Source organism: Argiope bruennichi, chromosome 8, assembly GCF_947563725.1.
Source record: "Argiope bruennichi chromosome 8, qqArgBrue1.1, whole genome shotgun sequence".
Lineage (NCBI taxonomy): Eukaryota > Metazoa > Arthropoda > Arachnida > Araneae > Araneidae > Argiope > Argiope bruennichi.
In genome coordinates this window covers 106,295,901-106,310,171 of record NC_079158.1, presented here as the reverse complement: position 1 = coordinate 106,310,171, position 14,271 = coordinate 106,295,901, and the positions used below count along the sequence as shown (strand labels likewise).

General features: G+C 27.6%; 1 protein-coding gene across 1 annotated transcript in view; it reads left to right on the top strand.

Annotated features, from left to right (window-relative positions):
• The first annotated feature begins 2,932 nt into the window (after positions 1–2,932).
• Positions 2,933–14,271, top strand: part of LOC129980894 (uncharacterized) — a 15,314-nt gene continuing 3,975 nt past the window's right edge. Inside the window, exons 1-2 of the mRNA XM_056091349.1 lie at positions 2,933–3,198; positions 11,975–12,081. Of these exons, the coding sequence (XP_055947324.1) occupies positions 3,072–3,198; positions 11,975–12,081 (234 nt within the window). The 5' untranslated portion in view covers positions 2,933–3,071. The remainder of the gene's footprint in view (positions 3,199–11,974; positions 12,082–14,271) is intronic.

Below are 14,271 nucleotides of genomic sequence, written 5' to 3'. Positions count from 1 at the left end.
AAGAGTTCTAGAAAGATTGTAATGGATGTTGAGTCGGAGATCCCGATCATGGTGATGAATTTCGTGACTTAGGCTGCAAAAATGAAGGATTCCGAATATTCGAGAATCTTGGTGATATTCTGTTCTTGCATATTTGATGCCTTAGCACGGAAGCTGTAAAAGAAAGGTGCACAGACCAGAGAATACACGAGTCAGAAGAAAAAATAGTTGAGCAAAATCTCGCTTTGGATTAATAATCTTCAGAGAACTCTGTCTGAGCGTTTTGTGCTATAGTGGCTATTTATTAGCGATTTACTGCTTTGTTTATTCCGATGTGTATGTTTCGGTTGTGTTTTGCTACTCTGCATTCGTGTAAAATAAAGTGTCTTTAACCCTACCCTAGCCTGTTTGCCTTTCACTGCACATACACTGAATGGATTTCGCATAACAATACGTTTATCTGAAAAATTTCGCGTGAAATATTCCTAAATATAAAGCGCCTATCAGTTGTAATGAAGCTAAGAAACCGATAAATTTTAGTTCTAGATTTCACTTGGTTACATTCAAACTCCGTAAATATAAAGGTCATTTCATTTTATGGTGGCACATATGTCGTATTTATTAATTGCTAACTATTAATTTTGAAAATTCCAAAAATTGTTTGCATTCTAAACAGATTAAACTAGTTAGATTGTATGCGATAAACCATATTGACTCCTTGAGAAATTATTTAAAAATTGAAAGAACATTTTTTTTTTTCCAAATTTATTTTTTTGCATTATTTATGAAAAGGCGAGAGAAAAACTCCTGTAAATTACTGTGTGAACAGGTCATGCTTCTAAAAAAACTGACTAAGGCAGTTGCCCCGGGCCCCCACATCAGAGGAGGACCTCAAATAGAATAGAAAGTTTATTTTACGTTTCCTTCTTTAAGGAACATTTTTTAAACAAAATATCAATGTAGTGTAAAATCCGTCAGTTTAATGTTAGCTTCATCATTAATCTATTGTAGGAACACACACACACACACACACAAAAAAAAAAAATCTACATTTCGTAAATCCATGGCTTTCTAGGGTGGAATTCAGCTAAATTTTCGCAATTACGATGAACAAATTTGGCTAATCAAAAGTCTGCATTTTTACATATATATATATAGAGTTGTAAATCTTGTCTTAGCATTTTGTCAGATAGCATTTTAAATTCAATGGTTAAATGTGGTACTTCGAGTTAAGACTAAGAGTGTTTTGAGTTTTAAGTTTAAATAGCATTTTGAATTAATTAACGAAAGATATCAAAGACAAGTTCTATGTACGGTTCTTCATTATTGAAGTAGTAAAGCAGAGGTGGCCCCCAAAGTAATTTTTGCCCCGGGCCTCAATTAGGCTTAGTCGTGCCCTGATCATCAGGATTATATAAATATATGCATATTCATATTATTTAAATTATTGAAAAATGAAAATAAACAGAAATATAAATATTAAATCAAGTTCATTCGAAGAATTTTTAATCATAGGATCCAGTGTGTAGGTTTATCTGCTATCGAAGCTCATTCTCAAAATCTTTCACAAATGTAATCTTACTTACACTTTACATTCATCTATCGTCTTATTCTCAAAAGCTCCATTTATGATCTCCCTTACATGCTCATATCGTGGCTAACATGAAAATTCCTCTTCGTCTCGGGAAGTTTAAAGGAGGACGTGGGAGCTGTTTTACTTATTTTGTGTTTTGTACAATGCAATATTTGACTTTCGATTTAAAAAATGTTCCAGCTTTTTTAAATTTTTATTTATTTATTTATTATTATTATTATAATTTTTTTTTTGGAGAGGGAGGGAGGCGAATCAATTTTGAAATAAACTGAATTAATAAATTAAAACAATTTGTTAAGGACAAAAATTTATGCTACGATCATTTTAAAAATTTCGGTTTCCCTCCATTAATGTAACATGCGATATTTGATATTGAAGAGGAATGATTAATCCATGATGTTAGTTGTCATGATCTGACTCCATGTAAGGGTTTGGAAGCAATCACTCTCCGTTTATATCAAAAATAAAATCTTTATTTGACACACAACAACATCGCGCACTCTGTCATCCAGAGCTACTTTGGTTCTACTCCTCCGCGCTCACCGAGATGCGGGAAACTCAGTCATGCTGCGCGTTCAAGGCAATTTTATGATGGCAATTAATGGAGATGAAACGCACATCACACTTTGGCGCGCTTTCTCCGAGAGAATTAGAACGATCGCTACAATATTTTTAGGCAATTGCAGTATTGCAATGTCAAAATATTTTACATTATTGTGGATTTTTTTAAGTATTGAATCATTTAATGAATCATTCTAATTTATCTATCTAATATTCTACACAGATTTAAAATAAATCTTGTACATTCAGTAGTAAAACAAATTACCCACCAAGTTAAGTTTAGTTATATTAACGTCCCGTTTTAAAGATACACTAGGGCTATTTCGGGACGGACCTGGTAATTTAGAACCGCGGTTAGATGACAAGGACGACACCTGAGCTGGCAACCCCCTCTCCACTCCACGCCACACCAGAGGGAGGACGTTTCACCCGGACGGTTTTAACACGTACCAGATCCACTTACACGACGGTTCTCCGGTGGAATTGGGTCACGAACCTCAAATTCTCCAGTTCCGAGGCTGAGACCTTACCACCAGGCCACCGCGGTCCAAATTACCTACCAAAGTTTGAAGGAATAGATATCATCGTCATTTAAGCATGGTTCAAAATTACTGTTCAAAAATATATTTTACATGGCTTCAATGTGACGAGTAATTCTTATTAAAATTAGCCAAATAATTAAATATTGATTTTATGTGCACTCGGAAACACGATTAAATCTTTCGCATTAGTGACAAAATCAGAATTTTCAATTAAACTAAGCAGTAAGAAAATATTGATCTGAACTGAATTGAACTATGTTCATGTAGTGAGTAAAAATATTTATAATTGTGATATTCGTGTTTTGATTTTGTTAACCCGGCACAAGCTAAGAACTCGTTCAGGAGCATAAGCCGGAAAACAAACCTCCATTCCATTTGAAAAATATCCAAAGAGGATGTCTGTAAATAATGTACCTTCTGTTAGATTTGAGGCTGAAGAGCTGCATACGGTTAATTCAATTTTAGTGGAAACGTTTACCAAATGTGATGTGTTGAAATCCGACCTTGTACAGTACAGTCCTAGTAAGACACTTCTTCATCTTTTTTGTTCTAATTAAAAGGCTTGCAAATCCTTTTTCTAGCTGTGTATGCGAATTGACAGAAATCAAAATGTCGTCTATTTTCATCCAGTATTTAAGATACATAAAAGAGGACGGAAATTAATTGTTAGAAATATATTTTAAATGAATTTTTCAACCATTTTTTTTAAATATAATTTTCCGAATTTTTTTTTCAAGTTTGATTTTAATTTATAATTTTCTTGCTGTATGGAAAGGGGAAGGGGGAAGTATTTTGTTTTGTTGCCAAAAATCATTTAAAAGACTATTATGAAATTGTCCTTTCTGAGTAATTTAATAATTTAATTTAAAGTAGGATTCCTAGTCTGTTGTATTAAGGCATATTGGGTTATCAAGTTTAGTTTTGAAAATAACAAATTCTATCATTGTTACACTATCCTATTAGCACAAGATATTATCCAATATCTTCACGATGTTGTTCGACATTCTGTATGACGGCCAATATCATAACAATGTTGTTCGACATTCTGTATGACGGCCAATATCGTAACAATGTTGTTCGGTGTTTAGTACTAACTGGTTAACTTCATTGGGACCTGCTATAGTCTGTGTATTTTCTGTAGTCGGTTCAAGGTCATATTTTCAACCTCGTTATTGGTTGTCTGGTACCAGTGACGCAGTAGGAAATGTGATTTTGAACCACCTACAGAAAATACATAGACTATAGTTTTCTGGAAGTATTGGTTATGTTTATTATCAATTAAATTTTGCATGTATGACTTGATATTCATAATTCCCCCCTACCCCCAAAAATATTTTTATACTTAAAATTGGAAGGAATATTAAAGCTGCATTGTTTTAATTAACCTGAAATCTTTGGTTTTTTTTTTTTTCATTATTTAGGCATTGCACATATTCCCCATTGTTTATGTGATGTAGTGAAATTTCATGACATTGTGTTATTAAAAACATTATTAATTGATCTTTTTATTTTTGTGGTACTGTGATTGCACTTTCTTATTTGTCATATAAACTGCTCAGATATTAACTTGAATTCTCTTCTGTCACTTTTCAACAAAGAACAAAAATCATGAAATTAGCATTAATTTATGAAATTCATTAATTTAATGCAAATGATTTGAATTTCTTTGCAACAATGAAACTATGTTTAAAACTAAATTAAAAATATAAAAATTCCTAAAATCCAGAAAAAACAAATTGCTTGAAAATTGAATTGGTATCATTAAAAAAGCAGTTTCAAAATTTTAAAATGGTAAAAAAAAAAAAAAAAAAAACTGTTTTTGTAATAATATTAATTGTTAAAAAAATGTCCTTTCTTCTTCCCTCCCCACCTAAAAAAAAAAAATAGCTCTAAGGTGCATATTTTTACCCTCCAAAATATATCTTTATCAAATTTGATATCTCTATATCAATTGGTCTGTCTTGTGGAGCATCTGCACTCACATTATACCTATTTTTATTATTAGTAGTTGAGACAACATAATTTAATGAAGGACTAGCTATTTAAATGTAGGATAAATGCTGTTTCAATGGAAGGTACTTGTAAAATGTAATTGATTAAATAAAGGATAGGTACCATTTAAATAGCTATTTTTTTAACAGCTTTGTGATTATTAAATAGATTTTTACTAATATTATTTTGCAATTAAATATATTTTTACTAATGTTATTTTGTGATTAAATAGATTTTCTAGTTTCTCTAACTCTTCTGTGTGAGCATGGATGATTTTTCCTTTAAGATGGTTCTTAAACTTTAAACGTTGAAAATTCATCATTTTACCAGTTTTAATTCTCTCTTTCCCATCCCTTCTGATTTTTTTTTTTTTTTTAAAGAAGTCTGATAATTTGATACAATTTTTTATTTATAAACATTTATTAATTATTTAGTGTGATTTTTTTCCTTTAGTGAAATGTAATTTTTTTTATTTCATTAACTTACTATTTAGAATATTTATCATATGTGAACATGATGTTATTTTGGGTATAAGATACCCAGTTAATAATAATAAGTAAATGACATCAAGTTAATGCCAAATTGACGAAGTACCTACTAAGCAATTATTTAAGGGAATGAAGCTTCTATTTTTGTTTAAAATTTATTTAATTTTTGAATTAGAATATATGCGATATTAAAAAAAAATAGGGTTAATGGAAAGTTGTATAACCTCTTCAGTCCCGAGGTACACATATGTGTACCTGCATTTTTTTTTTTAATTTTTCTTTTCCGGTAAATTAAATTTTGACAAAATAATGCATGCATTTCAACGTTTATGAATTTAGCTTCCATTTTGCCTCAATAAATAGCACTACAGTTCGATATTTTTTTTCATATCCATCGCTATTAATTAGAGACATAACGAAAATGGCGTTGAATAGAAAACGCAACAAATATAAGTACATTTTTTAATATTTATTATTAAAATAAACGCTTGTATATTTTTTTATAAAATACTAAGTGTCTTGTTAAAGTCATTACCAAATTATATCCTGTTATCTATAATAGAATCGATGAAAATACAAATTTAACTAAGGTACACATATGTGTACCTTGGGCGTTTTCACGCCCGTTTGCTGACTGCTTGCGATCCATTGCGCTGCTTATCTTTTGAGTGCTTGTTTTCAAATTGTCATTTCTTGTCCTTGAATATATTGTATAACTTTTTATAATAAATAATTCTTATGTTCTGTAATGTAATAAAATATAAATTTAAAAATATTTATTTTTCAATTTTAGTAAGAAATTTAATTTTATAGCTATCTTGAAATTAGTAATTGATATTTCAAACCGACATCATGTATAGAATATACAGAATTTTATAAACTAATAATATTTTTTTTTCACGTCAAGTGGCTTTAACTCAAAAGGAGGTTTTTAAACTTTTAGAAAAAAGAGATTTTAGGGGAAACAATAGAATTTTTCATGTATAAAAAATAATGAAACCTGGAAAATAGGATGAATGGGTCACAGACGATAGTCAAATGTGCCTTGTCAAGTAGAAAGATAATAAATCCGTGACTATTATCCACATGTATAGGTAATGAGTCAATTGGAATAGCCAGAAGATAGGCAAAATAATTGAAACAAAAAGCTGATATAAAATAATCTGCTTTTATAAAAACATATAATATCGGTGGCATGGATCATTATTTTGCATATTACCGGTATGCAGTAATTACAAAAAATGACCGACGCGAGCATTCAAGCATTTTGTAGATTTAGTAGTTGTCAATTTCTTGATATACTATAAAATGGTGACCAAGAGACAAGCTGAGCGGTCAGGAACGAAAGTGAAAATCTTATAACCTTATTGCAATTTCAAATGCATATAATTTGGTCACTGTTGAAATATGAGGGAATTCTCATCATCAGCAAGAAAGGAAACCAAGAACAAGTAAAAAAAATCATCTTTCAATGAAGACAAATTAATAGAAGGGTCATCAAATGATGGAAATACAACTACAAGACCATTGGAGATATCATTAGCACCATCTGGTTAAAATACCTCTAAAAGAGCAAGAAAAATTGTCCCTTCCCAATTAAAAAGAAATAAGACTAGATATGTCAAGCCATCTACAACATTACATGGAGTTTAACATTACATTAAGTTTGTATCGAAATGCAGGTATCCAGGATGTAACTCTAGGAGAAGAGTCAAGTGCTCAAAATGCAGTATCTACTTGCATAATATCAAAAAAAAAAAAAAAAAAAAAAAGAAATTTTCTTTAAAATAAAGTTTAATAGATTATTAATATAATAAATTTTGTATTTTTTTCATTTATAAGGCCTTAGAATAAGAAAACTATAGCTATTAAGTAACCAGGAAAATTAAATATTTTTTTTGTTGAGGATGCTTTGACTTATTTAAGGCCCAAGGTACACATATGTGTACCTTAAAATTATCGGACTTAAAATTGTTTGATCACCCAAAAATTTTTTTCCACATACTATTGAGATGTAACAAAGGTAAAAGATCTTGAAATCAAATTTTTAAACCAGTTTTAAAAAAATCAGGACTGAAGAGGATAAAGACAACAGGAAAATTTTTAATTTTAGAAGTTTGCTTAAACCATATGAATTTAGTTATTAAAACATACTTTTTTTTGGTAAACTAAAATCTAGAATTTGAAGATGAATTATTTTTTTCTTTTTTTGTCTTTAATTTATAATATTATATTACTTAAAATCAATTTCTGTTCTCAAGTTCGCTTTCATATGGCACCACTTACAGAAAGTTTAGTTCAATTAACTAAGTTCTTAAAATGTTATAATGGTTTATCGTTAAAAACCCACAAATACATACCCACAATTTTCAGTACTTAAGGTAATGAATGAAACAAATGAGTTATACAATTACATCTTTACAAACATGAAAAAGAAGTTGTATTAAATCAAAATGTGATATAAATTCAGTTATATTCTGAAACAAAAAGTGCAAAATTTGAGGAAAAGAATATTTTTGATGTTAGTTAATGGGTCATTTTCAAAATTCGGTGCCATTTGGAAATTGAAAAGACAAAAATAAAAAAAATTTTTAATTAGTACATTTTTTTAATATTATTAAACAGACATTATTTCTGTATATTACTTGAATATTTTTGATACATTTTTTTCTTTTATATATTTTTAATTGATGTTTTTTGGTCAGATATGATGAAAATTGTCATGTCTGTTACCGGACATTTTTCTTTAAATTTTTGTATTTAAGTTCAGTGTACAATAATGTAAAGCTATATTTAATATAAGTATAGAGTCATTTTACCCATATAATAAAGACTTTCGAATAAAAAAATATTTCTTATGGTATTTTTATACTTTTGTTAGTCATGTCTGTTACTAATATAGAATTCTTACAAGGATTTTTTTAATATAAAATACTATAAAAAACAATTAATACAAAATGTCTGTCATTCTTATATATACTAGGCAGAGCCAATTAATATGTAACTCTAATTGTAGCAATATTATGTCAATTTAAACTTTTTAAGGAACATTTTGAAATGGTAACAGACATGACACAAAGTAACAGACGTGACACTGAGTAACAGACATGACATAAATTCAGGAGCCAAATTTTGATGTAAAGCTTGAAAGGTAGAATTATGCTAAAATATGTTTCTCTTTTAGTACATAACTTTTTACTATAAAATAAAAAAACAAAACAAATATGTATATATTATTTGAAATTCACAGATACAGAATTGGAACATGTGTACACATTTTATTTTTTAGTATTTTCTTGAGTTACAATGCTATTTATTCAACATCATATTTGGAGAGATCCACATCAAACATCAAATATTGTAATTGGCGAAAAGAGCATCCAGTTAGATTTGGATATGGAAGTTTCATTACAATATCCTCTGCTTCAATATTATATTCTTTATCTTCCTCTCAAAAGAACTTTGCATGATTCCTGACTTTTTTAAATACTTAACTGTAAAATTATTGTCCTGGATGTCGATTATTTCTGAAACGAAATATTTTATCGATCGTTTACCCTCCAATTTTACAAGTACGAAGCTTCCTTCTTGAATATCTTGTTGAAAATTGTTGGATAAAGGAGAAGAAAAAGATTTACAATTATTTTCTGCGTTATTTATTGTCATGGCTGTGCTTTCTTGTTCATTTTCTTTTAATGCAAATACATTAAGTGTAAAACAGACACAGACATTTTTCTGTCTGCAGAAACAGCTTAAATCCCTAAAAAACATTGAGTCGTTCCCAAAAGAAAAAATTTGATGTACGCTCATCGTTCCTTTTAAAACCGGAATATCAGATGGAATTATTTTTTTAAACATTTCTACATCTGTTTCACAGATATAATGAAGCTGAATGTTTGTTTTATTTATTAAAACATTAAACAGAGTTTTTGCATCGGGTATATCTGTCCCCTGTGCAACTATTTTGTCAGCAGCTCTCTTAATGGCTCCCCCCTATTCCATCAGCAGCACCCTTGCCGTGACCAGCCAGTATTTTTATTGCATGACATGCAATAAAAATACTTACCACAAAAAGGTTTCAGCTTCTTCAATCAAACATCAAACATTCAAGATGGCTGCTTGCATTTCTTTCTTAGAACATGTTTCATTGGTATACAAGTGTTGTCATTTCAAAATTTTAATCTTGTTGCTTAAAATGTTGAAAATATTGTATGGTAACAGACATGACTTAATGTCTGGACAGCTGTATTTAATTGGTAAAAATCATCTATTCTTCTTGAAAGGTTATTAAAACCTTCTTTATAACATAATTAAAAGTATATTTCACAATAAAAAAATATGTCAGAATAAAAATTTTAATTTTTGGAAAGTAATGCAGCAAAAAACATTTTGAGTTTTATGATTTGGACAGCTAAATTTTTGTTTCCTCTCAACTTCTTTATTAGAAAAAAAAATAAAAAATCAGATGAATTATTTTAATTTTATTGTTTCTCCACTGGAAATTGCCTGCTAAAAAGCATGGTAAAAAGAAAAATCATTTAAACTTTATAACATCTTGTAAAAAAAATGTGTTTCACATGGACAACAAATGGCACCGAATTTTGAAAATGACCCTAATATAAGTCAAGAAAAAATTTCAGTTCAATGATTATAATTCAGTTAAGGATTTCAATTCATGATAGATTTCTTGTTTACATTATGGAATCAACCTGTTATCCATATGAAATGCCTAATGAATTTATTGTTGGGAAATAATTTAAAATTTACATAATCTAATTTCAATTCTAAAACTATTTCTATGTTATTCAGGTTCTTTTTCATTACTTCATGAACTTGAAAAAAAAAATCAGGGGGGGGGCATTACATCATTTTTTTTTTTTTCTCAGTAACAACGTAAGGAAAATGGAAGGAAAGAAAACCGATATAATGAACTTTTGAAGAATATTTAACAAATTGTTGTATTATATACAAGTAACAGAGTACGTTATTGAATTAATTGAAACCTGATAAATTATTTTTTCTGATAATTCAAAAGGCAGAGAATTGCACTATTGAATAATATAATAGACAGATTAAGTATGAGTGTTCTAAAAGATGTTTTTCTAGTCGGTTTTAAATTTAGGTATTTTACAATCGCAGACAATGCACTTAATGGTCAATCTAGTTTCATATTTTAATAATGGTGTTCCTGATTTATTTTAATTTAATTTTTTCTAGCTACTTTGTAAAAATGTGCATATTTTTATTTATAATATACATATCAAAGATTTGAATAATTAAATTCTTAAAAGAATGGAACCATAATTATTAGTTAATGATATGATTGATTAAAAATTAAAACATAATAATTTGGACAAATTTTAAGGGATTAATAAATTTCAAACTAATATAATATCAAAAATTAATATTCAATAGGGCTGTTGAGTGAAATAATTAATATTCCTATATAGTGTAAATAAATGGATAATTATACTATAGTTTATTTAATAATGGTTGTAATAACTCAGTATTAATGCATGTTATTGAATATATAATTTTAGAATTCACATTTTTATACAAATTTATCTAGTTGGCAACTCTGTTAACATGTTTTTTTTTTAATCAGCCTTCATATATCTCTCCCTCCCAACTCATTTTATCTTTTAAATTTTGTAATTTAAAAGTCTTTTTGCTGAAGAGAGTCATTGAAAACAAGTTGCCAATAAAATATTTTATTAAAAATTTTCTTTCCATGCAGTAAGTTAGCAAACAAGCAGGTTACCAATGATAGTTAATGACTAATAAAGTAAAATATTCATATTTCATTTTAATAAAATAAAAACTTGTGTGTATATTAGTGTTAAGTTAGTTATTTGCCCAGTGATATGTTTTAAAGGAGATTGAATTTTATGAGGTTTTTTCTTTTAAGATGATAAACTTTAGTTTCAGAGAAAAAAAAAATTCTCATTTTCCTCTTTTGAAAGCTAATCATAAATCAAAAGTTAGAATATCTTACAAAATAGGAAGTATAATTTTAAATAAAATGAACCTGGGTGAGATAAATGAAGTGACAGTTGATAGAATTTTAAATGATATTTGATATATAATATGTTCAAACATTCATTTATTTAAAATTTAAATTGGAATTGATGCTGTGATTGTCCATAAATTATGTGATGTAATCTCACTCTGATCAACTTAATCTGTTTAATTTTTATAACTCAACATATAATAAAATGAAATTTTATATCTATATGTGCTATCCTATATGAAGGGGAAGTTGAGAATTTAAAACATTTGTACAGATTTTTAATTATATCCGTTTAAAGGATAGTAATTATATTTTGATAAAATGAATTATTTCATTTGCTGGAAATTTTAATGAAAAATTCTGAAATTTAAATGATTTGATAAAATTTTGATTTATAAGTGGATATTATGTGAATGTTAAAAAAAAAGTTGATATTAGCTATAATGAATATTCATAAATATAATTTAATGTGAAGGTTTGAATATGAATGCTGTGAAACGTACCATTATATCTTTTATATTAAAAATATAAAAGGAAAGAAAATGTAAATTCATTTGGAAACATTTCAGAAATATTATAAGTATATTGTATACTTAAATTAGCTTGTAGTAAATTGTTTCATAAATAAGCAAACTCTTATTATTAAAAGATTATTTGAAAGGTAAGATAAAAAATTGCAAATTCAAAATTTTAAGTTTTCAAATTAAGTTCTGTGCTTTTGATGATTTGAGTTAAAAAAAATAATTATGTGCTTAAATTTTCTATTTATGATGTATGATTTAAATTTCTTCATATTGCTTTCTTTCAGATCCAAAGAAGGATTTACTAGATCTTAGAGAGAAATTAGTAGATCTTGCAGAAATGCAAAAAGATGTCGCTGCTTTAATAACAACTATAGAAACAGTAGAATCTGAAGTTAGTTGTCTTATTTGAATTTTATGAAATTCTAGATTGGCTTGAAATATTGTCCCATAGGAGGGAAAAATGCATACATGTGTATGTGGGAGGAAGTGTCTGTGAACTTCAAACTATATATATATATATATATGTAATGATATTTTTAAATTTAATTTAATCCTAATTAATTTCCAAAGTTTTATCTTAATTCAGTCCATATTAACTTCATTCTAAAATATTCTCTTATTTCTTGATCCAATTTCACTTTTTCTATTTAATTAATTCAACAGAAGCTTTGTAAAAATTCTTAAATCAGCAGTTTCTATGCTCTGAGTGAAGGGATAAAAAACTGTCCAGCCAAGCACATTCTTTTTAAAAGATACTTAAATTCCCCTATTTAAGTTGACATTTGTAGAGAAATCCGTATCAGAATCTCACAATATATAAGCACTGGGGTAAATATTTTCTCTCTCTTGCCCTTTTTATGTTGTTCTTTTGCTCTTGTGCTGCGCTGTGAACGGACATAAGTTTGCATGAGCCTCTTGTACATAAATCATGCCACCCTGGATGGAATAAAGTTTAAAATTCAAAAGTGTCTTTTCTCTCTTCAGCCACGAAACTGCCTCAAAAATTATGTTATATATATAGTAATAAAAACCAAGTTAATAGGAAAAAAAGTATCAAAATTAAATCAAATAAAATAAGAATCCGGCCTTTATTTGGTTTAATTTTGATACTTTTTTTCCTATTAACTTGCTTTTTATTACTATTGTCTTGATTCATCTGTGTTTTAGTAGTAGCTGCATTTGAGCTCTCTAAATACAATGGTGCTTTTTCTGTTTTTTTTTTTTTTTTTTTTTTTTTTTTTAATTTTTTTGTTTGAATCAGAAATAATTTTTTTTAGTTCCGATTCGGAAATAATTTAGTTTTGTTTCTAAAATATTTTTAATTTTCGATTGTTTCAATTATAGGTTTTAATTACCTAATGCTAATATTTTTGGTTATGCATATATAATATATATAAACTAGCTACCTCTGGTTACCATCTTGTTTATTAGAATTAATGGTCACTAAAATTTTTAATTAAATACTTCAGGTAACTTGATTTTAATTGCTTCTTCAGCAAAACATTGTTAAATTTCAAATTTGATATTTATATAACTAGTATTTTAAATATAAATTTAAATCTTTTTCAGATTCTTCCTAGAATTAACTAAATATATTATTTTTTTTCCTTCAAATCTGCTTTGACAATAATGACAGAATAGCAATTCACAATTAAAAAAAAATATCTGCAAATTTATTAGTAACTTTTATTAATGAAACTTGGGTGTTCTTCTAGAATTCTTATGTTTTTGTATTATCATTCATGATGTGTTTAACATTTGTTCAGAATTCTTATAATTCTTGTTGGGAAAATATACTTAAATTATTTTTCATTAAACAGATTTATACTGTAAAAAATTTTCAATCACTGAAAAGATAATTTTTTTTAATATGTATGATGTAAAAATCATTTTGTTTTATAATATTTTCAGAAGTTACCATTGAAAAAGTCTATAATTTTGTAATTCTTATTAAAATTTTTAAAAAATGCTCCAAAGTGCATGTTCTATCGTCCAAAGTATATATATGCCAAGTTTGGTAGCTCTAGATCGAATAATCTGGCTGTAGAGCATCAGCATGCATAGACACAGCAACCAGCTGATTAACCAGGAATATTGATTATATTTAATTTCAAATAAATTGTTTCAATATAACTTTATGTCCACAATTCTGCCATATTGACAGGTATTAAAAGTTCAATATTTTAATTGTCATAAATTCTGTTTGTCATGTATATGAGCTTTTTTATTGAAGACCAATCCCATAGTGCTATTAAAAATATAAATCTATCTTCTATCTAATAATAATAAATCTATCTAATCATCTATAATTTATCTTTCACAATATTGTAACCACTTTTTTATTCATCTTGTAAACTATATTAATATTTAACAAAGTCATCCTTCTTTGGGTCTCAACAATTATGAAAAAAATCTCATGATTAATTATTTGACAAAGTACTGAAAATGATTTGAATTTCAAGGTAACTAACTATGTAATCTATTGTTGAAAATTGGGCCAAAAAATAGTTTTAAAAATTGCTACAATTTAGAAAATATTTGTATGCTGATTAAATTGGTATCATTGAAAAATTAAATTTTT